Source organism: Triturus cristatus, chromosome 3_1 (assembly GCF_964204655.1).
Source record: "Triturus cristatus chromosome 3_1, aTriCri1.1, whole genome shotgun sequence".
Lineage (NCBI taxonomy): Eukaryota > Metazoa > Chordata > Amphibia > Caudata > Salamandridae > Triturus > Triturus cristatus.
This window is the reverse complement of record NC_140583.1, coordinates 279,329,575-279,357,334: the sequence shown is the minus strand read 5'-3', so window position 1 is coordinate 279,357,334 and position 27,760 is coordinate 279,329,575. Positions and strand designations below refer to the sequence as shown.

Here is a 27,760-nt window from a genome sequence, read left to right as displayed (position 1 = left end):
ACGGGGGAATTTCATTGATTTTTTATGAGCGAAATATCCACCTAACTATAACCTGTGTGAAACCTATGGTTTTTTAAGTGAATATATATCAGTACACAGGTGCTCAGCCCTTGAGAGCGCACTCCAGAAGCCGCAATCTTCCTGAGAGCGGGACCGGCATCTCAAACCCAGAAGTCTTGCCTGACGCGTTTCGGATTCATTTCCTTAATCATAGGCCACTCCAAATTCAAGCTGACGGTACTTTATTTAAATATACAACAACCAATGGGCTCCTTGATACGAGTCCCCACAGAATTGTGGGAATTGTAGTGCCAGCAGCGTGTCTCTGTCCCAAATGGGTAGGTATTCGGTCCCAAATGGGCCGTGAAGTGTCAGTCCAGCCTCTAATCCATGGATCAGCTTCTTCACAGATCGCACACCAGGATTGTGTGCTCGTGCCCCCTCGTTCCAAGGGTGGTGCGCTCTCCACGCCCTGAAGCCGGCGCGAATTACATCAGTACACAGGTGCTCAGCCCTTGAGAGCGCACTCCAGAAGCCGCAATCTTCCTGAGAGCGGGACCGGCATCTCAAACCCAGAAGTCTTGCCTGACGCGTTTCGGATTCATTTCCTTAATCATAGGCCACTCCAAATTCAAGCTGACGGTAATTTATTTAAATATACAACCACCAATGGGCTCCTTGATATGAGTCCCCACAGAATTGTGGGAATTGTAGTGCCAGCAGCGTGTCTCTGTCCCAAATGGGTAGGTATTCGGTCCCAAATGGGCCGTGAAGTGTCAGTCCAGCCTCTAATCCATGGATCAGCTTCTTCACAGATCGCACACCAGGATTGTGTGCTTGTGCCCCCTCGTTCCAAGGGTGGTGCGCTCTCCACGCCCTGAAGCCGGCGCGAATTACATCAGTACACAGGTGCTCAGCCCTTGAGAGCGCACTCCAGAAGCCGCAATCTTCCTGAGAGCGGGACCGGCATCTCAAACCCAGAAGTCTTGCCTGACGCGTTTCGGATTCATTTCCTTAATCATAGGCCACTCCAAATTCAAGCTGACGGTAATTTATTTAAATATACAACCACCAATGGGCTCCTTGATATGAGTCCCCACAGAATTGTGGGAATTGTAGTGCCAGCAGCGTGTCTCTGTCCCAAATGGGTAGGTATTCGGTCCCAAATGGGCCGTGAAGTGTCAGTCCAGCCTCTAATCCATGGATCAGCTTCTTCACAGATCGCACACCAGGATTGTGTGCTTGTGCCCCCTCGTTCCAAGGGTGGTGCGCTCTCCACGCCCTGAAGCCGGCGCGAATTACATCAGTACACAGGTGCTCAGCCCTTGAGAGCGCACTCCAGAAGCCGCAATCTTCCTGAGAAAGGGACCGGCATCTCAAACCCAGAAGTCTTGCCTGACGCGTTTCGGATTCATTTCCTTAATCATAGGCCACTCCAAATTCAAGCTGACGGTACTTTCTGTGTACTGATGTAATTTGCGCCGGCTTCAGGGCGTGGAGAGCGCACCACCCTTGGAACGAGGGGGCACAAGCACACAATCCTGGTGTGCGATCTGTGAAGAAGCTGATCCATGGATTAGAGGCTGGACTGACACTTCACGGCCCATTTGGGACCGAATACCTACCCATTTGGGACAGAGACACGCTGCTGGCACTACAATTCCCACAATTCTGTGGGGACTCATATCAAGGAGCCCATTGGTGGTTGTATATTTAAATAAAGTACCGTCAGCTTGAATTTGGAGTGGCCTATGATTAAGGAAATGAATCCGAAACGCGTCAGGCAAGACTTCTGGGTTTGAGATGCCGGTCCCGCTCTCAGGAAGATTGCGGCTTCTGGAGTGCGCTCTCAAGGGCTGAGCACCTGTGTACTGATATATATATATATATATATATATATATATCTCAGTATCTATATATATGTATATATATATCCCTAACGGCTAGGGCGGTCGACCTCGAATCTGGGGAACCGGGTTTGAGTCTCAGCAATGACGCTGAACATCCTGTGATTCTGTGCAAATCACTTAATCACTGAATGTATCCTCATGGAACGCAACTGGTGCTATGTAAAGCGCTCTGATACCCGATACCGGGTCAAGTTTGAGCTATATAAAACTCTCTTAAAAATATATATATATATGTCCTTCGATATTTTCTCTCGTGCAGTGCAGCTGTTTCACCAGAATGAAGGGCACGTCGTCTCAGCGAACCTCAAGGAAGTTGGTCTGTAACAAAATCACTGCTTTCCCTTGAAACAAGGATGACGACGCCATGTGTGGGTACATGAATATTTTATTGTCAGACCGCCATTGTACACATTTCGGCCGATCCCAGCCTTGCTCACCAAAATGGTAAAAGTTACATTGTGCACATTTTAACGACAATATTGTTTTTGTGTGAAAATAGTGCATTATGTGAAACAGTGAGAATGAATGTGAGTTGTAAAGGTACATTTCAAATTGGTTGCGGCTTAAATCCAAGGACAGTTGAAATAAAATGTGACAAAACCTAAGCTTCTGTTTATAATCACCAGTGGATGTGTGGCTTGCGCCCACATTAAATAGTTGGCACAAAGCACTATAAACAATGTACATATACATTGGAGGTTTACAAAGTGTGGATATTAATTTCTACATCGCTTCATAATATTGTGAAATCTTATACATTGTTGAAGAATGCTTAACCCCTTCCCTGCGGGGGTAATTCCCCCACGGTGCGGGGGGGGGGGGGCGCGGCGCCGCTGTGCTCGTGACAAGTTCAGCTCGTCATGACTCACACTGGAGCTGTGCTCATGACTAGCTGGGCTCGTCATGACGCCGCCCACTGATTAATTCTACCGCACAGGCGGGGAATTTATCGCACGTGGTTCGGGCTGCGGCCGTTATGACGAGTTCAGCTCGTCATGAACACAGCTCCACTGTGACTCATGACGAGCTGAGCTCGTCATGAGCATGGAAGGGTTTAATATATGGGTGACAGATTTATAGACGGTTTAACATCCTGAATGATTGTAAGCATGATTGTAAGCATGGCTGCAATGTTGCACACCATTTGCTCATTTCAGGATTGTGTTTAGTGTATTTTTACAAACTGTAGACAACTCTCCACGGGGATTGGCTGTACATGCCTCTTGGTGGCTAATGCATTCATGTGAAGCTCCTCACTTAACATTGTGCATCAGATGAGGTGTTTAACTGTCTCATTCTATTAAGGTACATGGACCAAGTCCCTGTGTTCTGTCATAGTGACTGTAGAACCAACCGTCCAGATATACCTGGATTATTGGTTAATGATCAGTAGCACTTTCATGCCCTACCGGAGCCTCCCTTTAAATGCTAATTTCTAGAAAACAGCTGACCTCAGATATATACCAAATCACAAAAAGCAATCTTTTTCAGTTGAGGTAAACTTTTTGCCAAATTTGGTGTATCATTCAGCTGTATTTTTCTGGAATTAGAGAGCAACGTTTTCAATGGGAATTAACATGGGGAATTGCACTTTTGGAACTTGCATCTTTTTCTTAGTCTCCGATTGACAGATCAGAGGAAAGCTTTCCATTAAGTAACCGAGGTAGATGAACAATTCACAGTTGCTATGCAGCATTACTGGATGTCCCAACCAGAAGCTCTGATATGACATCCTACAGGTTAGAAACGTAGCTATATGTGATCACAGCCATCATCCCATCCACCTCAGCCCTCATTAGTTTTATCAAGTAAGACTTACCTGTTATTCAATTCTCGTGTTGGGGAAGATCTCTGAAGGAATGCAAAACGAGCGCACAGGTGCTGTAAAATCAGTGCCAACAGTAACATTACCCAAAATGGCCTAGAAGAAAGAAAGAACACACAGATAAGAGATGGCACTCTTCTTCCCATTCTCTAACAGGACCACCCTGAAAAGGGTCTGGGTAGAGAAAAACAGGCACAACTACAAATGTATACTTTATGAGACCTGGACTTCCCCTCTGACAATTTGTAAATTTTGGCCAGTCCAGCCAGACATTTGTGATACCCTGGTTATTAATACATAATCACATGGTGCAATATTTGACAACTCTTTGCTGGTCGGAGAAGATATTCAAACATACCTTCTCCTATTCAACTCCTTAATGCTCCTATAAACTGACAACTTTATGTAACAAGTCAATCAAAGTTAAGTCTTTCTGTCACTTTCTTCTCTGCTGTAGTGTTCATGCTTACTTGACACCACCTGTTGTGGTTTTAAGCCGTCTCCAAGGATACTCACCACATGGTCTTCAGTATTTTGAAGAGGAGAAGGTTCTTTCCATAAATCACTGGGATAATTACCAGGAAAGTGATCACTATGTTGCAGATAAAAAATACCAGCTGCTGAAGGAGAAGACCTGTTGGGATTGATGAACAGCATGAGAGGCTCAATATAAATAATCTTGCCGAAGTTCTAGATTAACTACAAAGCAAAACAAAGGACCATTTTTATACTGTGGGTTGGGCACCGCAATTGTAACTTCTCAATTGACATCAACAGCTGGTGATTATTAACATACCTATGCTGGAAATTACAGAGGTAGATTCCTAACCATTACCTTTCTTCAATAATTTTTAACTTTTGCCAGACACAAATCGGTCTCGCCTTTGGGACCTTATATGTATTTAGCTATGCAGCATGTTAGCATGGGTGCTGAAACATGTACTGTTCTTTAACATGGAGGGAAAGTAAGTACCAAACTGCGTGACACGCCAGGTATGGGAACACATGGAGAGAAATATTGCCTTTCAGTGAGAAATGGTAAAGTCCAAAGCTCTGTTTTTAATATAAAATCAGGGCCTTCGGTGGTCATATCACTGAAAATACAAGATTCGAAAAAAATATTATTGTCTACGGGTGCCCGTGGAAGACAATTTCTATGGACTGGAATCTAGAGAATGCTAAAGTGATTCTGGTATTTTACTGACCTCTGCTGGCCGTTTTCTATCAAGAAAGTTAAATAGAGGCAGTTGCCAGAAAAATTTAAAAAAGAAAGTCCCTCAGCAGAAAGCAATTCTGGTATTTTACTAACCTCTATTGCTCGTTTTCTATCAAGACAGTTAAATAGAGACATTTGAACAAGCAGAAAGCAATGCTGGTATTTTACTGACGTCTACTGGTCGTTTTCTATCAGCACAGAGGCATTTGAACAGAAAAATATGTCCCTAAGCGGAAGCAGACAAGTCTTAGCGCTAATCGTCAGAGCCCACACAGTACATACACATATATGTATATACTAAAGTATATACAAGAGGTCTTGAATGCTCGACCTAAAAAGGACACGCTATAAGTCAGACTCCAGGTGTGCTGTTAAAAAGAATAGAAAAGTGTTTTATCGGCTTATGTGTGACGAATATTTACAGCCCAGCGATAAGTGAAATCAGACACTGAAGAATTAGATGATGTGTGCTTACAAGTGTTGCATTGGCAGTCAAAGAAATTCGATGTATGGAATTGAAGAGACAAATGATAAACCGCCCCCATTGCATTTTCAATGCATTCTCTCCCTCCGAAGACCCAATCAATCCCCGGGATAGGGGTAACAAAGTAAGTACAATAAATGAAATGGGTAACAATGCAAGTACAATGAATTAAATAATCGTTTAGAGAGTTTACAGACACTGAATGATGCAGAGAGGCAATTGGAATAGGTAGGAATGGCTGCAACACTGTGCTCAGGGACGTGTGCAGTGAGCCGTACTGTGATTCAAGAATAGGCCTGGGTGGAGTATGTGGAACTCCACAAAGTGACCCAAAAACTTCGCCACTCTATGTAAAGTTCAATTCAATTCAATTCAAATACGTCTTTATTTCAATTAAAAATCATAAAGGACATTTACATTCAAAACATAATAGTCAAATTCATTTTTGTAAGTGTTTGCAAAATTATACATTAAAATGGCGATCAAAAGGAAGGAAGTAGATCCACAAAGATAAGGTGCCTTGATCTGTAGTACATAATTAAAACTAATAAAACTTCTGACGATTGTGCCGCAAAAATCAGTACCAGTAATCTCAGCATATATATAAAAAAATAACCAGGTGTATACCCTAAAAACATGTTATCGTAGCCTCATCTTTTTAGCTCGTATAGTCCACATCCAACTTAGAAATTTGGCAACAGCAATCACTATGGATTCATTGGTGTCTGTTTTTAGGATCCTGAATGCTTTGTTGCCAGAACTAATGCACAAAAGCAAACAAATTGGTTTGAGCCATTTGTTCCTAGGGATTTTGAAACTGGGCATACAAATAAAATGTGTATTAAAGATTCGTTCTGTTTTGGCTAGAAGGGGCATATACTATGGTTCAGGGCATGCCATTTACTAACAAACGAGTTAATTGGGAGAGAACCCACTCTAAATTGATGATAAAGTTTCCTGTCATTAAAACCAGTAATAAGATCCCAATAGCCTTCATACTCTAAAACATGTTTAAGCTCTAAGAATTCCCTTGTTAGTGATGGCTTTGTTAAAGAGGAGAAGAGCTTCATTTTGACCATGTTCCAGTACACTGCCTTAAATTCCTTCTTTGAAGGAAAGGGATTATCAACAGGATTTTCCCACAGTCTACTCATCCCCATCTCGCTCAAAATATCTTTTGTCCGTCTCAGCCAGGGAATTTTACACATACGATCTGACTCCCTGACTTCAAGAAGAGCCTGGGCGTACAGGGATAGCTTTGGTGTAACCAAGAGCCTTCTCCAATAAGCCACTGGTCTAAACCGCGCCGTGTCCTCAATAAAATAACAACCCAAATCTAAAAAGAGGGGCAATAATGGTGCTGATTGAGGAAGACCAGTTATGGCCCTCAGGAATTTGTTTTGGGCTGTAGCCAGGGGAGCTAAGTTGTCAAAGCCCCATAATTCTGCCCCATATAAATCCGAGGCACTAATTTTAAAGTTATATATTTTTAGGACAGGTGCGACAGGCTTGGTGTGGGAAAGACGCTGTTCCTTCAACAGGGCACCGGACAATTGGGCGTGTTTGAGGACCAAATGATCGATAGGAGGCTTCCAATTAAGTTTACTACCCAAGGTAATTCCCAAATATGTAAATACAGGAGTCTGCTCTAAGGTAACATTGTTCATAGCAACTCTGCCTTTTATGACTTGGTGTTTGTGTAGAACCATACATTTAGTTTTTTCCACATCAACTATCAGGTCATGGTCCTGACAAAACTCCTCAAATCTAACAATAGCCGACTGGAGTCCTTTTTGTGTCTTGGAGATTATCAAAGTATCATCCGCAAACATGAGCAAAGGAATCTTCATGCCTGCTAGGGTAGGAGCATCGGTGGGATAATTCTGGAAATACTGCACTACCCTATTGATGAACAAGGAACAGAGGGTTGGTGCTAAAACGCACCCCTGTCGAACCCCCTTTGCTACTGGAAACCTGTCGGTAACACTTCCCTGCGAGGCCCAGCGTACCTGTGCATAATTTGAGTCATGTAATGTAACTAAAATGGCCAATAATTCCAATGGCATGCCCTGTTCCACGAATGCTCTCCACATTTTAGTGCACGGAACAAGATCAAAAGCCGACTTAAGATTGATAAAAGCCGTGTAAATGGTACCCCCTCCTACAATTACCACTCTCCAATAAATTAAAATAAACCTAAAAACCTGGTCATTAGTGCTGGTGTGTGAACGGAACCCCGTCTGCAATGGGGACAAAATATCATATTTGTCTATCCAGGCCTGGATTCGGCTTAGTACCAGCCTAGCTGTGACTTTTTGAATACAATCAATGAGGCTTATAGGCCAGTAGTTGCCTGGGTTGGAGCGGTCCCCTTTCTTAAAAATTGGGAGGATTTCAGCTCCTGACCATGTATCGAGCATGGGGGCACCACTGGCGATGGCATTCGCAAGTAGTTGAATATATATTACCCAGTTCGCTCTGTCATGCAAGAACAGCTCAGCTGGAATACAATCCAACCCAGGCGCACTACCTCTCGGGACTGAGTTTAACGCTATTTCTACCTCTTTGTTTGTAAAATACAGAGAGGAATTAAAAGGGGCCATTTTAAACTGTTCTGGGTCTTCTTCTGCAATGTCGAACTGGGCCTTATAGTGTGATACCCACTGCTCAGGGGCTACATGGTTGACTGGAGCTTGGCTCGGTTTGCCACTGCTCCATTTCACAAGATGCCAAAAGGTAACCATGCTTCTCCCTTTGCTGGCCTTGAGAAACTCGTCCCAATGATGCTCATCCCAGTCCCTTTTAGCTTGCTGTTGGGCTAACTTGTACCCTGCCCTTGCCCTTTTGATGTCTCCCATATTCTTTGATCTAATTGCCCTGGCCAGGATTCTATAAGCCTCTCTAAAAGATTTCCCGTACCATGCGGCCACCTTAGGGCCAGAATTTTTCTGAGAGTTTTTAACCTTTGTAATAAAAAAGCCGTTAAGATTATTAAACAATTCATTGTGGACCTGTAAGACCATTAAATTAACTTCCTTTTGTGTAGCACAGTTTTGAAGGGTAGCTGTTGCACTTGCCGCCAGCTCCCTCATCTGCTCCAAGTGCTCTTCTTTGTTAATAACTTTGGTCCATTTGACTCTCCTTGTATCGTTACTGATCTGCACTTCTACAAAGGCGCTGTCTGGTGCCAGGCAATCACCGACAGGAAAACCCTTAAGCTGCAAGGATAGTACTAGGGGGTTATGATCACTTTCGGTCCGCTCCTGAACTACCATATCTATTAGGGAGGGCCAGAATTCCTTGTTGAGAAAAAGGAAGTCTATACGACTACTCCTCAACCCATTATTGCAAGTTTGCTAGCCTTGCCTGTCAGAAACGGACCTTCCGATGACAGCCCTAACCCCCCATTCCAAACACTTTTAGCTGCAGCGCTGCTCCGGTCCATTTTTTAATTGGAGGAAGGTCCAGGGACGGAATGTTCCACTGAGCATCCTCCTCTAAGCTAAGGTTGACGTCGTTATTGTCTAGTGGTTCAAAAGAACAATTAAAATCTCCGGCAATTATCAAATTACATGCGCCTTTATGCTGATCTAAAAAGGTGTCTAAGAGTGCAACAGTACTGGAAGCTTTTCCACCTGGCAGCCCTCTCGCATGTACATTGATAATCAATAGATCAGGGACATTAAGCATCTGTAGTTTAATTATTAAAATGTCCCTCCTATCAATACACAATTCCTCAGCTCTGTAGCAATCTGACTGTCTTACCCATGTAGTGAGGCCCCCCCTTAGGTCCTCCCCTCTGGCCACCCTGAGCTGTTTTAGAAAAATGTAGGAAACCATGTCGATACACATGATCCATGGACCAGGTTTCCTGAAAGCCATAATATCGTTGCCTTCAATAAATGTGGACCATTCTGCTGAGGGTATTTTTGACAATAACCCTGCTATATTCCAGGATACTAGCAGTAGATTTGGTTTGAGGTGACTCATGTTTATACTGTGGGGGGTGGGCTGTTTGTTAGTTACATGGACATGCCCCTGGTCTCCCTCACAAAATGGAGAATTGGTCTGAGAGAGCCTGCCGTCCCTGACTTCACCCACAGTATTGTTAACCACATTAGTAACACCCCTCTGTAGAGTTGACTTTTCTAATTGAGATACTCCTATTTTATGAATATCTACTTCGGGATCGGCCACACAAGACTCCCTTCATACTTGTGTCTCAAGACTAATGGAACTGGAGTTGAATCCAAGTCAATCAATTTCATCCAATGAGGAAAAAGCTTCAAATCTATTAATAGTAGGAACCGCGTAGTTATAGGGGCCCAAATCGGGAGCAGGTTCCCTCAATACTCCCCTTCCGTGGTTGACACATGTTTGATAGAAAACGGCCAGCAAAAGTACGTTGATATCTTCCTTACTTAGGTGACCGGACCCTGCCCTATCCAATATTAACTGGACCAGGCCCGGGGAACTACAACTTAAAACCACGCAGTCTCCACTGAGAGCCTTGTGGGATTTACTGATCCAAGGTATTCTTCGTACCATCTTAAATTCTGAGAAAAGATGCTTCCTTACTCCAGTCCTAGTACTCAGCAGATGTAGTGCCTTGTTTTTTAGGGAATACCAGTGTTCCTGGGCGTTGGCTAGGAGCACTGGAACATTTGCCAGTACAATTGTGTATGGTGTTGCTTCAGGTGGGAGGTAGAGGGATGTATGGGTATTCGTGGCCCCACAAATACTTTTCAGTGGACCCCAAGGTCCCAATGGCCCTACTGTTTGTGCCGTTATACCACTTTGTAGGGGGTTTACCAAAGGGGTGGTCGTAGATGCGACTGCCCCCAAAGGGAGAGGACATAATGCTAAATTAGTATGTGGTCTATTATCAGAACTATTCTCCTGTCAGGTATCAACCATTCCTTCCTGCCGAAGCCCACAAGAAGGTTGGGGGGCATTGAAAATAGGCTGCTCTATTTTGGCTAGTCTCATATCTATTGCTGACATTTTCAACATCAGGGGATCAATCAGAGCTTTGAGCTTCTCTTCAACCTGGTTTAAGAGATCAGCCTCAATATTACGAAGTAGGTGTTCCTCTGCAACAATATTTTTAATATGACCAGCACCCACGTTTGTAGATCTAGATGCAGATTTAAATCCTCCCTCGCTTCCTGTTATGGCGGGCTTGCGTTTCACCATTTTAGAAGCCTGATAGCTGGTCTTGGGTAACCCACGTGCTTTCCTTTTTTTTTGTAAGGGTTCACCACCAAGAACCTGTGTAGACCTTTGCCGCCTGGTAAGTACCTTAGCTGGGGAGGCAGGCAATGTGGGTGAAATGCTATCTGGACTAGATACTATAGATGGCCCAGATTGCAAGTGCACCAGGGACACATAATTTAGTTGGGAAGTACAGTCAACTGATACATTGTGCTCTAGTACGTGTGTTAGTGCCATTCCAATGAGGGGTCGTGGGGGTTCCAACGAAAGTGTGACACCAGTAAGTTGAATCTCGTGCATTAGGGCGAATTCGGCCTGAGAAAGAAACGCGTCCAAAGTCCCCACTACTCCTGACCCTCCACCCGCCTTACGATTGTTCTTACTCATTATCTCCCGACTTTGAACAAGAAAACAAATACAGTTGTAAAGTCACACGAGCAACTAATTGGTTTACACAGTGGATACAATGTCAGGGGGGTGGCCCAGCCCGGTCTCCTTCGGTCTCCGACGAGCTCAGACAGGCCCGCCCTTGGCCCAGGCTTCACACGGCACGTCCCACGCACGTCCCGCGCTGCGGGGGTAGAGGCTGCGCTTTATGCGCAGAGATGTTCCGGTGCCTCCCCCTCATCAGCAACACCTGATGGCACTCGCGTTGCACCCTGGATGTTGAAGTCCTTACCAGGGTAATAGTGCGGGAAGCAGCGGCGCTGAGGCAAAGGGATACCCTGGGACAACAGTCCAACCAGAGTAGGGCGTCAGCAGCTGGGACCAGGAGAAGAGCATCAGGAAGAGCGTCAGCAGCAACAACGGGAACCCACACTGCAGGGGGAGAGGCTGCGCTTTATGCGCAGAGATCTTCCGGTGCCTCCCCTCGTCAGCAACACCTGATGGCACTCGGGTTGCACCCTGGATGTTGAAGTCCTCACCAGGGCGATAGTGCAAGAAGCAGTGGCGCTTAGGCAAAGGAATACTCTGGGACAACGGTCCCACCAGAGTAAGGCGTCAGCAGCTGGGACCCGGAGAAGAGCGTCAGGAAGAGCGTCAGCAGCAACAAAAGTTCCAAAAGTGGCATAGTGTGTTATGTCGCTACGTTGGTGCTGATTTTTAGCGCCGGGTGTTTGACCCGCACTATTAAATCATCAATAACAGCACCACATACAGTGGAAACGGTGCTGCTTCTTCCTGCTGCTCGAGTAGATGTTCTACTTAAACGGCAGCGTCCTAAACGTGAATGGAAGTTTTCTCAACGCAAGCTGTAGCGAGCAACCACGACCGCCTGCATTGAGAAATCTTGCTGGGAGGTGATCTGGGGCACAATTTTCCTTGCTCAAGCTCGCCATCTAAATGTTGGCGAGCGAGGAAAAAACTTGTCTGCGCAATTTTTCCAAACTCTTCACACTGGAAGGAGAGCAAAGTGGGAAAAACTCTGCAAACTCTATGAGCGGAGAGGAATTTCACACCCAGGCCTAGTCAAGAACAGATAGACTCTCTGACTGCTGCAGGATCAAGGTCAAGGAGGTAGCTGGTATGGCAGAAATGGGTATGCCTGCATGTCTACCACTACTGCACGTGACAATACCCTAGCAGGCAGTCCCACAGTCTAATCACTTGGAGCTGCTCCAAAGATGAAGAGACATTCCATTGGACAAAATACACCTCCAAAGTCACTCAAATAGGTCTTTGTAAAGGCAGCACCTCTGTTCTGAGTTTAGAAGTGATATGCTGTAATCTCTTAGAGATTGACTGCTATCTCACGTAACATATTGCCGTGGGAATGCTTAAGATGAAAAAACCCCTTTGGTGTATTTCATGTCTATGCATTAGAATATTTATTAAACCTAAATGTACTTGAAGACTCTGTATCTTTTTAAACCACACAGAATTCAGCTAAATTCACTCTGAGAGTACAAAGAGATTACGAGGTGCTTTGAAGGCTGATGTATACAGACAGGAGTTTTGCAAGGAGCCTGAGGCTGAGCCGTGTACCCTTGATAGGGTAGTCATAATTTGGCGCAGTTGGCCCCTCAAACCCTTAGACCCTGGTGCCACTGAACCTGCTGTACTAATGAGGCTACATCGCGATAGCCAAACTGGGAGATAGCAAGACGTTTGAGAGGTCTTCCGCCAGATGCCATGACACCATACTACCCCTTCCCCATCACAGACAGACCGACACTCACACACACAATTCTTAGAACTGGTCTGGAGAGTCCGTTCAAGGTTGCTTCACCAATCACTAGTACACACGTCATTGATTGGCAAGTTGTGTGCCTTCCCCTATGGAATTCATTACCCCCATTCCGAAAGTTCTAAAAGGCTTTAGGGCAGAAGATACCGGCTATGGGTGGGGTGTGGTGTGGAGTTGGGGGGTCGTGTTTAGGGTTATTATAGCTTGTGGTAGTCTCGGGTATGGCATTGGTTTATTTCATAAGCAAATAATTGAATTTGATATAAGCAAATATTTCATTTTGTTTAAAGTTTCTACCTTTTTATGCTTTGACTTTACGGACAGAGGGTTCACACTTGGAGGCGGGAAATATGCTAACAGCATTTAAATAGGTGGCACATAGATTATTGCAATTATCACTATGTTTGGAGCCTCAGACCAGCATGTTACATATAAATCTTTGCATGATGTGCATCAACCCACTGAGCTTTCTCAGTGCATTAGAACCTGTGGCCCCAGGTTGCACAAAGATATCGGCAGACAGTATATTAAGCCAATGAACCTCAAGAATTGAAGCCATTGTCTTGCAAATTAGACATAGGACAGCTTTCTTAACGTTAACATTATTTTCCACTTGTCTCTTTTAGTACCCTTCTTTTCAGGCTGTTTTTCTATTCGTGTATTAATTTGGTGCATCACATACAAAATAAAGCAGCAGGCAGAGACAAATAGAAGCACTGTATTAAATACCCAAGTATACAATTGATAAACACATTAATAGATATTTAAAAATGCAGACCTGACTGTGTTCCCCTTATGTACTAGCTTGCTCTTCCCATGTTCTGTCAGTGTATTGTGAGCACAGCATCTACACTGCGATTTGGACTTGGCTTTGCCCATTTGAGAGGAATAAGTGTAAGCTTATACCAGCCTGCTAGAGTCCCAGTTACTTAACATACGGATTGGTTGAATTGGCTACAACCAGCCAGTCAGAGTGGTCGTAGCATGGTTGAGTTGGCTACAACCAGCCAGTCAGAGTGGTCGTAGCACGTGGCCCATTGCGGACTTGTTGCTTCCCTCCGGGCAGCCCACACCTCCCTGGAATTTGCTTCTTAGTCTATTGAGACCTAAGCAGCCAAAACCCAGGCCTTTTCTGCGTTTCCAGGCTTGAAATCCACCTGTTGATTTTTGGTTCCCACGCGGAACGGATGCGGCTGGCCTTTTCTCCCTTTCCCACTAAAAATAAAAAAAATACGTGTTTTTCGTTTCATTAGCTTTTGGGGGATTCTTTCCACCCTTCCTAGTGACAAGAGCAGCAGAATGAGCTTCACGGAGCATCAATTCTGAGGCGGTAAAGATCAGTGTAGCGAGCGCATGGCCCTACATCAGTGAATGGGAACCGCAGGGGAGAAGGGACAAGATGGCCGCGGCGAGCATGGTCGCTTGACCCGGTTCAGCATTTTTGACAACCTTGGCCAACGGTAATTTGGCCCTTGCCTCGAATTTCTGACGCACAAATCTCCAAAATCAGGAGAAAAAAAAGACAATAGCAAAATTAAAAACATCTATGTTGCCATTATAAGCGAGGGAGTTTAATCATTTCCATGAACAGCAAACCCTAGTGTATATATCCAGAAGAGGTGCCAGTTCACCAGCAAGCCACAGCAGATTACCTATGGAGATGAGCGCCGTCTGGTAGCTAGTGAAGCTCATCCAACAGAAAATGGCGGATCGTGATGGACGCAACCTTTGGGCACGCAGGAACACTTCTGTTGTGGCTCCACGGTAGAGGGCCTTCAAATTAGACCTGTGAGAACATTAGAGATCATGAGAAAAGGATACTGAGGAAAAAGGTCCAAGGCAAAGAAGATGAATGGGTGTGAACAGATTGTGACAGAATCAATTAAAAAGGACCAGTCCGTGAGGGCGGCAAGGAGATAGAGATGAATATGTAACATGAAAAGAAGCAGAGTGTGGAGGGTAGGTAGGACAATTGAGGACAAGTGTGGAGGGGTAGTGTAATACAATAGAGAGTGACACAGGTAAGAGATGCAGCAAGAATAGGACTAAAGCAGAGAGAATAAAAGGAGAAATAAAAAACCGAGAGAGAAGGCTGAAGAAAGGGCTAAAAACATTTGAAAGGAGGGTCAGTATGACAGTACAATAACGCTGTGTTGGTTGGGGGAAAAACATGATAGGGAGGGATGTGAGATAAATGCAGAAGAGGCACACAGAGGGGCGCTACTTAGTGAGATTAGGGGGTGTGAACCTCAAATTTCCCAACTCAATAGCAGTGGGTTGCAGAGTGAGTGGTGAGAGAACCAAGGGGTGCACCACCCATGAGAGGTGGAAAGTGAAGAGTGCAGCAATCTAGTTTTTTAAGTAAACACCTTTTATCCCAAATATATTTTTGCATATTGTACTGTCAAATAAATTCTTAAGCCCCAAATTTGTTTCAGATTTTGATGGTAGGATAATCAAAACCTGCTTTGTTGTGATTGGTTGGTGCAATAAGGTACCGGGATTAATAACAATATACAGAGCTGTTTCAAGCTCACAGTCCGGCTCTGCAATATTAAACATAAGATCACCAGGAGGGCTGTCCTGCTCTTTTGCCCTGCTGTCCCATTACATTCACCAGCTCCAAAAAAACAGAAAAAGAGAACCGCCGATATGTACCATGCTCTCTTCCATCCCATAATATATTGACATTGCGGGTCTAATTCACAAAGTCAAATTTATGACCAAAACTGTATGCCTGTGAAGTATACACTAAAGGATATCTAGCATTTACTACTACATAATTGTGCGTAACAACTTTGTACAACTAAGCGGTAGTAAACCCTTGTTAAACTAGTGAGGAGTAGGAGGATAATCCAAGACATGCCTAGTGAGTTTATCAATGCTCCTCAGCTTGTTCTCAAACATTCTCAAATCATTGTCTAACCCTTTCCTACATTGGAAATTGTCAGGGATTTGCTACATTAAAGTGCTGGAATAAATACCATACAAGGGAGTGAGGGGGGAATGTAACACCCCAAGATTGTGTAGGGTGCTGGGGAAAGAGTTTCTCCTGAAAAATATTTTCCCTGTGGGGAAAGCAAAGTACATCTGTAAAGAGATCTTTTCCACTCAGAAGATGTAAAGTTTGTAAAATCCCAGTATTGGAAATAGTAAAATTTAAAAATGTCAGGCAATCAAAATGTCACATGACATTCCCAGTAGCACATCTGGAAGCCTGAGACTGGTGCAGAATCCCAAGCATATTACTTTTAATGTTTGTGAATTAAGAAGAAGTAGTAAATCTATGGTTACCCCTCACTAACTGTCAAAAAGGAAAGACTGTAAAAAGGCTAGAAAGGAAGTGGAGGAAGTCGTATGATGGATGGGAGGGGACTGAAGGAACATCAAATTGCAAGATAAAAATTATCACACAGAAATTAGATCTACTCATATTGTGCATCCAAAATCAACAGGGCCTCCAATTTCCCCCAGAAAATCTTCTAAATTGTTAAATCTTTGACTGAGCCTAAACCAGATAGCTCACTACCTGAGCCAATGATAGCTCACTACCTGAGCCAATGATAGCTCACTACCTGAGCCAATGGTAGTTCGCTGTAATGATATAGCAAAACTCTTTCTTAAGAAAATCACAGATATCTACTCTTCTTTCCCGGATTTGACCAGGGAGCCACAACCTTCTTCAAGTGGGGCAGCTGTGGGGAATTTTATGATTTGCCTAGCAACCTTCCCAGCTTTACTCCAAATCTTCTCTTAGCGCTTTTTTGCAAGGTGCAGTCAGGCTACCTTCTCAAGCCTGTCCCTCATCATGGCCTGGAAGAAGGTGCCGGAACTACTTAATCTGCCATTAGTAACTGCTCTAGTTCCCCCTGCATGAAAATACACAGTAGTAAAACCTCTGTTAAAAAAAGACTAATTTGGACCCTCTATGTTTGGGGAACGACAGGCCCATTTCTTTATTATCAGGATTTGGCAAGCTAATAGAGAAGCATGTGCACCAACACCTGTCCCTGGAATCCAATTTTATCCTGCACCCTACTCAGACAGGATTTAAAACGCAGCACAGTACTGAAACAGCACTTCTGGCGGTAGTTTCGGAACTCAAGATGATCCTGGTTCTAGGAGGCTCGGCCGCTATTATACTTCTGAAAATTAGTTCTGCGTTTGACACAGTAGATCATGGAATTCTTAATCAATCAATCAATCAGGGGCTTGTAAAGTGCAGCTACTCACCCGTGAGAGTCTCAAGGCACTGGGGGGTGCTGCCTCCTCAGTAGTCCTATATCTCATTTAATGAAGCACTTACAAACCTGACTCAAGCCACCACTTCCGGTGAGAACCAGTGCCACCATGTTCATTCAATATCCCCATTCCAAGATACTTCAATGCCTCCTTTAATGTTACCATATGTAGCTTTTGATATAATCCCTTTGTCATACTTACGCCAAAAATATTATGTCAAAAAGCCATGATGCCACCTGCACTCATGATTCCTCGCTCACTTCATCTCATTAGGCCCAAAAGACCCACATTAATTCAATGCATTCAGTTTCTAAATAGTCTATAAACACATTAATTCTCTCTTTCCCTTCAGGACATTCCCTTTAGTGTTTTCTTTTTCATATTTTGGGTTCGTATTCGTATTTGTTTGCACACATGTAAATGTAGCAGTGCCCGTTTATGAGTGGTAGCTTAACAGCTTCATGCACTTTGACTATTGTAATCTTGCAATGCAGTTACATGATGGTGTCATCACAACACACCACAATTAGGAACAACATTTCTGTTTTTCGTTTTAGATTGGAAGCGTAGGGCGCTTGCATCATTCATGGCAAACCTACTATAGCCTATATTTTCTTTAACGGGTTTTCTGTCGGCCTCCTTCACTCGTTGGCTTTATTAGCTCTAGAACCTTCAGACTTTCGCTTGTTACGTTGTTAGTTTCACTGTGATTCAGCCCAAGAAAGTATTTTGGTCTGATTGATTTTTTTTGTTTTTCCAGTGTCCTTCTGCATCCACTGGAATGAGTTCTCTATTTTCTGTAGCATCCATTTTTCAGATGCTTTTGTTAGCACCCCAGCCTCAGGAAACGAACAAGCACCATCAAAACCATGACCAAACCTTGTACAAATATCAAGCCTACTCTACAGACTTCGCCAATGCTTGTTGATCTTGGGTTTAGTTGGGCCCGTGTCAAGTAATATTATTAGCATCCTTTACCATGGTCAAGCCATGGGTTGGCCTTGCCTTTCCCTTTTGTTCCTTCCATTAGGAAAACAGCTTTTACAACGCATTATTTACCATGCAATGTCTTTACCAGGCATCCTTTACCACGCAATGCCTTTACCACACATTGCCTTTACTACGAAAGTATTCACCATGCATGTGATTTTATGGTTTAGGGGTGGGTAAGAGTATTGAGTTGTGAGGATATTTTTAGGGTTTGCACTGGGTGAGAGTACTGGGTCGTAAAAGTGTTTTTAAGAGTTTAGGGGTGGGTAGGGGTATAGGGTGGTAAGTGTATTTTAAGGGTTTAGGGCTGGGTAAGAGTATTGGGTGGTAAGGGATTTTAGTGGTTATGAGTGGGAAAGGGTATTGGGCTGTAAAGGTGTTTTTAGGGTTTATGGGGTGGGTTGAGGTATTGGGTGATAAGGGTATTTTCAGGAATGAGGGGTGGGTAAGGGTATTGGGTAGTAAAGGTGTTTTCAGGGTTTGGGGTGGGTAGGGGTATTGGGTGATAATGGTGCTTTTAGAGTTTATGGGTAAGTGGGGGTATTGGGTGGCAAGGGTGTTTTTAGGGTTTAGATGCGAGTAAGGGTATTCGGTTGTGTTAGACCCAGCTTCCTGGGAACCAGGGCACTCAGGGGTTACTGCGCTCCAATTGCATCACCTGGAGTGCTCCCCACTGGTGGGCCTCAGTGCAAGTGGACTGGAAACTGGATAACTAAGTACTTCCCAAGTACTTCTCTCCAGCACTTGACTCTCTCAGGGTAACGAGATAGAGAAGTCTAAGGCTTACTCAAGGAGGTGAGGTGGGGTTAGACATTCAGAGTACAGTGTACACCATGCTACCAGCTGATGAAATCAATGTCCAGTCAGTGCTTTTCTTTTTATTAAGGAAAAGTACTTTAAAACACACAAGAGAATTATACTACACATAAAACTAGGATAAACTGTGAAAACCAAATGTCTCTATACCCGTCTGAGCCAGAATTCTGACCATAAACAGTATTATAGCACCCAGATGCAAAGCATTATTAAAGAAGTTAACATGAATACACACAATGAGCTTTGCATCTTACAGACTATATTGCACAGGTTTACTCTCATTTGCTACAGACATAATACCAACCTTTGGACTGAAAGGATATAGCTTCAGCATATGATGTGAAGTCAAAGGTTCTTTATCAGCCCCATAATCCCCACCCAAAGCAACAGAAGTGACATCCTGTCTTGAGTGAGGACACTGCTATAGTGATGTCAGGGATCTAATCACTGGTGCCTGATGTCCTGGTACAGTTTACTGGAGATCCACTAGTCCAGTAGCCACTGGCTAGCTGTAGGAGGGTAGTGCTGGACAGAGTGCCAGTTCACCATGATACCCCCAGATATCACAAAAATAAAGGTGTGGGGGGCTATTTCACTGGCCTCTATTCCCAGCTACTGCTTGGACAGACTCTGACAGCACAGGGGAGGGGTCTGTGCAAAGTGATCACACCTTCATGGACTGGTATCAAGCTGTCCCTTCTCTGTCCCCCTTGTTGTGTTGCAAGCTTCCTTTCCACACAGGCTCCCACAGCGCAGAGGACGGGTCTGAGCAAAGTGATCTCACTTTCAAGGACTGGGATCAAGCTTCCCCTCTCCATCTCCCTTGATGTGCTGCAAGCTTCATTTCCTACTTGTGCAGCTGTCTGCAATTTCCTTGTTCAAAGCACCAGCACAACAAGCCTTACAGAAACAGATGGTCCTCTCCTGGTGCTGCTGATGGCCTCGCTCCTTTTCGAAGTGGCACATTCCTATGCAGCAGAAGCCATCAGTCATCGAGAAAAGTTTGTCAAGTTCCAGATGCAGTGAGCAAGTGTCTTGTCTTGCCTTCATACCCCGGGTTGGGGCTGGCTTCCTTTTGGAAGAACCTGGTGTGAGCCGCCTCTTCAGTCACAGACCAGTCTTGAACAACAGCTGACCACTCAGGTAAGACTTTGATCACCTCTGATTGATAGGCTGTTCCAATTAAAGGATCTGCTACTTTTGAATCTTGATTTCACATCCAGTCACAGACCATTCATGGTGTGTTCAATGCTCAACCTAAACATGCACAGGTTAACCTACTGCCTTCCCTTGTACCAGCCCGTGCTATTCCATAAAGAGGAATTTTAATTAATGCCAGACCAGGAGGCAATGACCGGGGGGAGGGTCCATTTAGCAGAATTGGTCCAGCCAAACCCAGAAATGAGCTGAGTGTCTACCCCAGTCCACAAGGCCTCTCCAAGGAATTGGGAGGGGCACAGGGGAGCTGGGATGTCCAGCAGAACAGCTAGCTTTACACACAATGGCCCAACTCACCATCCCTCCGCAGTAAAATGAATGGAGAACTAACTGCAAGGTGTGAGTAAGAACAGGTAATATTTCCCCCACAAGAGGCTATCACTAATTTTCTGCCTATGGAACAGAAGGGTGTAGATTCCCTGATAAAGAAGGTGAAGTCTGGCTCGCCTCTGGACCTAGCCTCCCCGCAAATTCTCAGAACAGTAACACCTGTCATTTTACCGACTCTAATGAGGGTCATGAATCAGTCCCTAGAAACGGGCATAGTCCCAGTTGCTTGGAAACACGCCATTATAAAACCTCTGCTGAAAAAAGCTAATGCAGATAGATCGCAACTCAGTAACTTTCGCTCTATCTCCTTGCTACAGTTTGTGGGCAAGCTACTAGAAAACCATGTCAACAGAACACTGTCAGAATTCCTAGAGACTAACCATTGCCTCCACCCTACTCAGATGGGCTTTAGGGCACAACACAGCACAGAATCTGCTTTGTTGGTGGTGGTGGTGGAGGATCTAAGACGATCGCTAGACCAGGGAAAATCAGCCGCCTTGCTCCTATTGGATTTGAGCGCCACCTTCGATACGGTAGACCATCATATATTACCAAGAAGGCTCTCAGACATTGGGATACAGGGCATGACGTTTAAATGGCTATAATCATTCTTGAAAGACAGAACATTTCAAGTACAGGAGAATACTACTCTCTCTAAAACCATGTCACTGAGGTGTGGGGGGTCCCACAGGGTTCCTCATTGAGCCCAATGCTTTTTAATGTGTACATGGAGCCACTGGCTAAAATTGTGCTGGAATTTGATATATCCATGACTTCCTATGATGATGACACTCAGTTGGTTATCTCGTTGGACCCAAAAAACAGTAGGGATGGTGGTAAAGGATGCATTGTAAAGGCATTGCATGGTAAAGGCATGTGTGGGAAAGGAATGCATTGTAGTGACATGCAACCGTACCACGATTGAGCACTGGACAAAGGTATGATTGCTACCACATTTTGATACTTATTTACTGATGCTAGATAAGAGGTAAATTGTCTTTGAGCAGAGTGATCATTTCAGGAGGAACCACAGCCCTAACTGACTTTGTAGGACTACAATCCTATGAACACCTAGCACCCCACCACATTTTTCCTTCTTTCCTATTGGTTCCCTGGACCCATCTCACCTGTGCAGCACCAGGGATCTCACCAGCATGCAGACAGTCAGTGCGCAAGATAAGACCAAGGCTGAAACATAACACACTGGAAGACACAGAAAAGAGCATTTAGAACAGAGTAGAGAAACAGAAAAAACAGCCAAGAATGCACCAGGAGAGTTAAACACACAGGGGCCCAAATTAGGAAAACACAACAAGCACAAAAAAGAGAACTTTCCAGCTGCCTATAACGCATAAAAGACACAAGATAACGGTGAGGGACCCAAACTCAAAATAATTATTAGACTTTACACAGCCATATGTTCTAAAAACACTGAAAACATTGAATGAATCCCTGATTCCCTCAACATAGTGAAAGGTCGTTGTAAATTATACTGACTGTAAGTGAACTAGAGTCAGGGCATCAGATAGTGAATCAAAGTTCAAAAAATGAATGCAGTCTTATGGGAGCTTTCCAGAACTACAGGACTAACGGAAGGGCCATTTATTAACTGTATGAAGGAGGTACTTCTGCCCCCCCCCTTGATCTTTGTCTTTCGCTTTTCATTTGTAGATTTTCATACGACTTATAGGTGTATACTTTAACAAAGGTTCCCGTGAGGACTTAAGCAAAGAAAAACAACTGAAATGGAATTCAGTTCACTTGTGAATTAGTTGTTCACAGGTTGAGTCATTATGTACGGAAAGTATCTGCAAAACCTGACAGCAGCATTTGACTTGCCCGCAGGGAAAATGGATATTTAAAGATGAAAGCAGCATTACTGCAAATGCGGATGATCTTTCTATAGTAAAACATTTAGCAAAATACCAAAGCCAGCCGTTTAGCACACATATTTTATTTAATGGTAGACGGAACACTGCAGCAAGGCTGAATGGACCTTCTGTGACTTCCTCGGGTCTGTGGGAGACCTGCATTCTAGAGCTAAACGCACGGGTCTGATTGGGTGTTTGGTGGAAACTAAAGATGCTTCGGCTCCGGACCTCTAAATTAGGCTTGTAAACTTCAATGTACTAGGTTCACATCCTCACACTCAGATGTACATATTGTTTGGGTCATTTTAACAATAACACAGAACACACACAAAAACGAATGACTGACAATGGGAGCAGCATATGCAATGGAAATCCACTATTTCGCAAACATTAATGCAAGATTTAAGCATTTGCATATATATATATATAATGTTTCTATGAAGCAGCAATCTCAGGGTGCAGATCTGCAGCATCCAAGGGAAGTTTCACCTTTAGCCCAGTATTCTTGTGTGGTAGGGCCCCCAGTGGTGTTTGTAAGAGGACAGATGTATCAATATTGTACACGACATACTCCTACAATATATCCCCCAGACCAGATCAACCATGTGTAACTAAGACTATTGACTCAGCCTGAAGCTGGCATTCCCGCACACCTCCTTTGGTTTTCTACGTGCACTCAGCTTTTACCTGCCTGTCAGGTCCACTCACACGCAATATCCGTATTTACCTTGCATTTGAAATGTCTAACCTTTATGCCAGAGGCCTGTAGAGAATGGTGATCAGGAGTCAACTCCATCAAAGGGTACAGTGTTATTTTCTCCAAGGCCTAGTCTGTGGGTCAGATGTGTGTGCTTCATCACCCATCCTTTGCTTCCCTTCAGAAGGGTTGTGTACTCGATGCATTGTCAACCCGCTATACTAACTTTTGTTTCCATATTCACATATTTGGCTCGCCCGTGACAGTATCTGAGGGACCTGTGCATATCATTTCCATTATTTGCGGAATAAGCAAGGAGCAGAAAACACTAAACTTTGCACAGCAACAGAATACTCCCCATCCTCTGGCGGTCTGGTCTGAGACTCCAGGTACATGAAAAAGTCTAAAACAGTGCCGCTACTTCATTGAATGGCGCCAAATCTTTTACACCTTTTCAACATGACTGGCAGTGGGGTATTACCCAACTGCCAATAACAAAGAAACTAACCTGGGAAATCATTCACACAATGTGAATACCTATAGAAAACAAACCTGTGAGCTTGGCTAAGCATAAAGGTCTGTCCTAGGCCCTTCTGCTTTCTGCCAGTTTGCTGCCTGGAAGGGATTCCTACAGACAGGAAGTTCAAGGAGATCAGAAGAATTACTAAGACCCACCTGAAGTCCGCCCTAGGCAACAGAGAACCATTGCAGCAATGGAACAGCACATGCAGCTCACCTTCAGCAGCGGTGATTCCGCCTGGTGACCTGGATCCATAGGCCACTGAGGCACCTTTTATTAACTGTAGGTAACTTCTCTTTCTCCTGCCCTGGCACCATGACTCTCTCTTCCACCTTGACTCGTGCATAAGTCCCTACTGTCTAAGAGCCTGGCATTAAGCTTGTGCCCCGAGCTTCACTTGGTGTTACCATGACCTTGCCAGGCTGCGCAGAGTTCCAGGCATTAAACAGTTGGTTTGCCCTGGATTGTGTACTTTAACTACAAGATCTAGTTTGTGGATATGGCCCATCCACACTTGAACTGTATGCCATTTTGTGATGTTTGTTCTTGGGTTACAGACAGTCTTAACGTCCTACACCCTTTCTGACACTCTAACACCCCTCACCTCTAAACCCAGACCTCATTTGGCTAGTACCTTCAGGCCTATCAACCCTAAAGTCCAGGGCATACCCCAACCCCAATATAAAGGCAGCCTGATCTTCCTGCGGTACAAATCAATTCCACTTCTCAAAGGAACAAAATCATTCATTGCGCAGCACATAGTTCTGGAAGTCTCAGAGAGTTCGCCTAGGTTCGCATTTTGACTCACCTGTGTCTGCTGTACACTATAATTCTTTTCTGTAATATCTATCAATTATTATTTGTCAACTCCAGTTTCATATAAAAGTGCTCAATAATATGTATTTTCTTTTTAAGTAATATCCTGACCAGATATTTGTATTTTAGCTGCCCTCCTTGCTATGGACTATTTGGTCAAGGTACCCAGGAGAGACTTTGACGCCTCAGCTTGTCTTCACAGACCAGCATCCAGCATCCTGGTGAGTACAGGTGACCAGACAACCCATGCAGCTACATGCTGGACACTGCTGGACCGTCCCAGTCCGGCAACATAAGAATCGGGACAAAGACTGACCGCGTCATGTTGAGGTATTCTTCCTCACTGAAGTTACAGGGTTTGAGTCCCAACTAGGAGCATGCCAAATCACAGACAGCCAAGGAAAACAAGAACTCCTTCCTTCCATTCTGTGTTCACCAAATATTACCCCATATATAAAGGTGAGCGGTATCCTCCGATGACCAGGCTGTCAATTTGCTGTGCTTCAGCCATTCAAACCAGTTTCAAGCACAAGATGTAATTAAAGTTGCCCCTACCTGAAGAATGAAATTATCACTACATGTATAACTTTGAGGGGAACGTTCACAGTGTCAACGAAGTATGAAGAAGCATTTATTTGTAAGGCAAAATTATGTACCCCGTTCAGAGGTATATCGTAATAAAACAGCCCTTTTTCCAGAGCTACTTTCCTTATTAATATTAAAATATACTTACACACCATCTAAGTAACCACCTTGAGTGCTTGTAGACAGGGATGCAGCCAATACCCGTCACTTGGACTCATGTCCCTGTGCACAGTGTATGATGTGTCAACTTCATCCACGTTTCTCCTCCTACCTGACTGTTTCAGTCTTCTGGTACCATGCTCTCCAGTGTGCTGTACCATATTTTGTTAGATTACATCTCTCCATATCAACTGCTGCTGTTATCTGTGACCCCAAACCCATCTGATTGCCTCACTATGAGGCAGCCACCTAACAACCTTCAAAATTCACTTTTCAACTCTCTCAAAGAAAAATTCAAATAAAAAAAATAATTTTATGAGCGACTGCATATATATCATAGGTGGATTACAAAATAAAACTTTATTAACCCCTTCCATGCGGGGCAAATTCCGGCGCGGTGCCAGGGGGGGCGGGGCTGGGCGTGGCGCACAGGTGCTCAGGACGGCTCCCGGCCGTCATAAATCACGGTGGGCGTGTGTTCATGACGGCCAGGAGCCGTCCGAACTCCGCCCACTAATTGATTCGCCCGCACAGGCGGGGAATTTGCCACGCGTGGGCGGAGCGGCAACGGTCGGACGGCTACCGGCCGTCATGAGCACACGACTACCGTGACTCATGACGGCCGGGAGCCGTCCTGAGCATGGAAGGGGTTAATAACACTAAGAAAATCTGCTAAACACGAACTGGTTCAGCAATATTTATAAAACACACTGGTCCTTCAAGAATCAAACACATGCATTTTCTATAAAACAGAATCAGCTAACAGTTTCTGGGTCCCAAAAGTAATACCTGATCTTATAGAAATGGACATAGCTTTCCATGTTGAAAGTAATATTACATAATATCTACAAATATTATCCTGCTGGCAAAACATGATCATATTTCCAGCAGGGGACTCAGCATCTAGAATTTTTGCTTGATTTTTTATAGTTAAAACTTGCTTAGGTTCATAGGCACTAAACCTTCTGTGCCTATAAGAGATGCTTGACAATCTAAAGGGTCCCAAGTAACTCCTGATGAGGTCTATCAAAAAGGGGATTGGATTTATCAAAGAGTGAGGGAGTGGTACATATGATCAAGACTTTTCTTCGAGTGTCTATGGGTAACAATTGATTAGATCTCTAAAAAGTATACATTCCGAGGACCACATGATTTACTTTACAAGATATATGTAGGCCTGCTTGCCAGTTTACTGAAGAAAATCCTTGCTTTAGGTCTACAAAGGCCAGACTTTCAGACTCAAGACCCATTCATCAATTATATATATCAAAATATGTTTTCTAGTACTGAGATTAAAGCTTCAATAGATATATGAAGAACTGCCTTTTAGTGACCAGACATTAATTTAGTCTATTACCACCAACCTTGTTGTGTACAGAGGTAAAACCTGGTTCAGTGTATTAACGTTTACCTTTGAGTGCCACAGAAGGCTGCATAATGAGGCTAATACCACATATTGTTTATCCTGAAGTAGTAAATGAAGAGGTCTATGGGGACTTACCTTCCAGTGCCCAGAGGTAATACTTAATGAGGATGATTGCTTCTTCTCTATCTTGTGTCAAATTGATCCCAAACCCTGCCATCATTAGGACAATGTCCATGTCTATTGAAGCTCTGATTTTCTGCACTGTGGGCAGGAACACCACTAGAAAAAGAAGCGCCACCTAAAGAAGGGATCCATAAGTAATAAAATAATAGCAACGGAAAGAAAAGTGAAATGGTACAAAAAGCAGAAATAAAACAGTGACACATGCCTTATGCAGCAGATAATGTCTGTTGTACATGAGCTTTGAGATATTTGGGAAAATCTTGTTCTATTCTTAGTCAATTAGAGTGGAATGGAGGGGTGATTTAGAGTGACCAAAGAACAGTCTAGAAAAAAATAGTCTTCTCCTGACATGGTTACCATGAAAACTGACATCCAATTGTTTCCTGACAAAAAGTCATAGAGAAGAGATTTTTCCTCTCAATTCTCAATATTATATTGTGGTTGAGTTCTGTAAGCTGCGGAAGCAGTAATGCCATACAGACTTCGCAGCCCATGAATTGCAGCCTGACGCGTTTCAAACAATCTTCCTCAGAGGTTCCAGAGTGCGTCCCTGCCAGCTGTGCAAACCTTGGAGCTTTCATTTACACGCAGCGGCCCTGCCGTGGGGGATGCACCACGACGAAAGAGTAAGCGGATCGGTGGGCTGGAAATTGTGTCCAGTCTGCAACAAAGGAAGCAATGCCGGAATGAGAGACTTCAAAGCGCATGGAACCCATACAGGGTATGAATCAGTGATCATGTGCACTTAGCACCCATCCAGGGAAAATTAGCACCACACTACAAGTACCACAAATCTGTGGGAGACTGCTGAATTGCTCATTGGAGCAGGAGCCTATGAGAAGGCTGCACATTTGAAATAAAGGTGTGGCGCCTGAGCCAATGAACACTTGAGAAAGGCCTCTGAGGAAGATTGATCGAAACACGTCAGGCTGCAATTCATGGGCTGCGAAGTCTGTATGGCATTACTGGTTCCGGAGTGTGTCCCTGCCAGCTGGGCAAACCTTGGAGCTTATATATATATATATATATATATATATATATATATATATATATAGCATAATGGTACTAATGTGGGTACATTACCCAAGCACTCTTAGGACTTCCCGTTTTTTGGTTAATTATAAGGATAA

At 44.1% G+C, this 27,760-nt stretch overlaps 1 protein-coding gene across 6 annotated transcripts in view; it reads right to left on the bottom strand.

Annotated features, from left to right (window-relative positions):
- Positions 1-27,760, bottom strand: part of STRA6 (signaling receptor and transporter of retinol STRA6) — a 311,887-nt gene that overhangs the window by 64,359 nt on the left and 219,768 nt on the right. For all 6 annotated transcript variants that reach the window (XM_085643894.1, XM_085643895.1, XM_085643890.1 and 3 more), the window contains 5 exons: positions 26,583-26,745; positions 21,561-21,636; positions 14,490-14,623; positions 4,252-4,369; positions 3,730-3,831 (listed from right to left, as the gene is read on the bottom strand). In XM_085643894.1, coding sequence (XP_085500020.1) covers positions 3,730-3,831; positions 4,252-4,369; positions 14,490-14,623; positions 21,561-21,636; positions 26,583-26,745 — 593 coding nt within the window. The remainder of the gene's footprint in view (positions 1-3,729; positions 3,832-4,251; positions 4,370-14,489; positions 14,624-21,560; positions 21,637-26,582; positions 26,746-27,760) is intronic.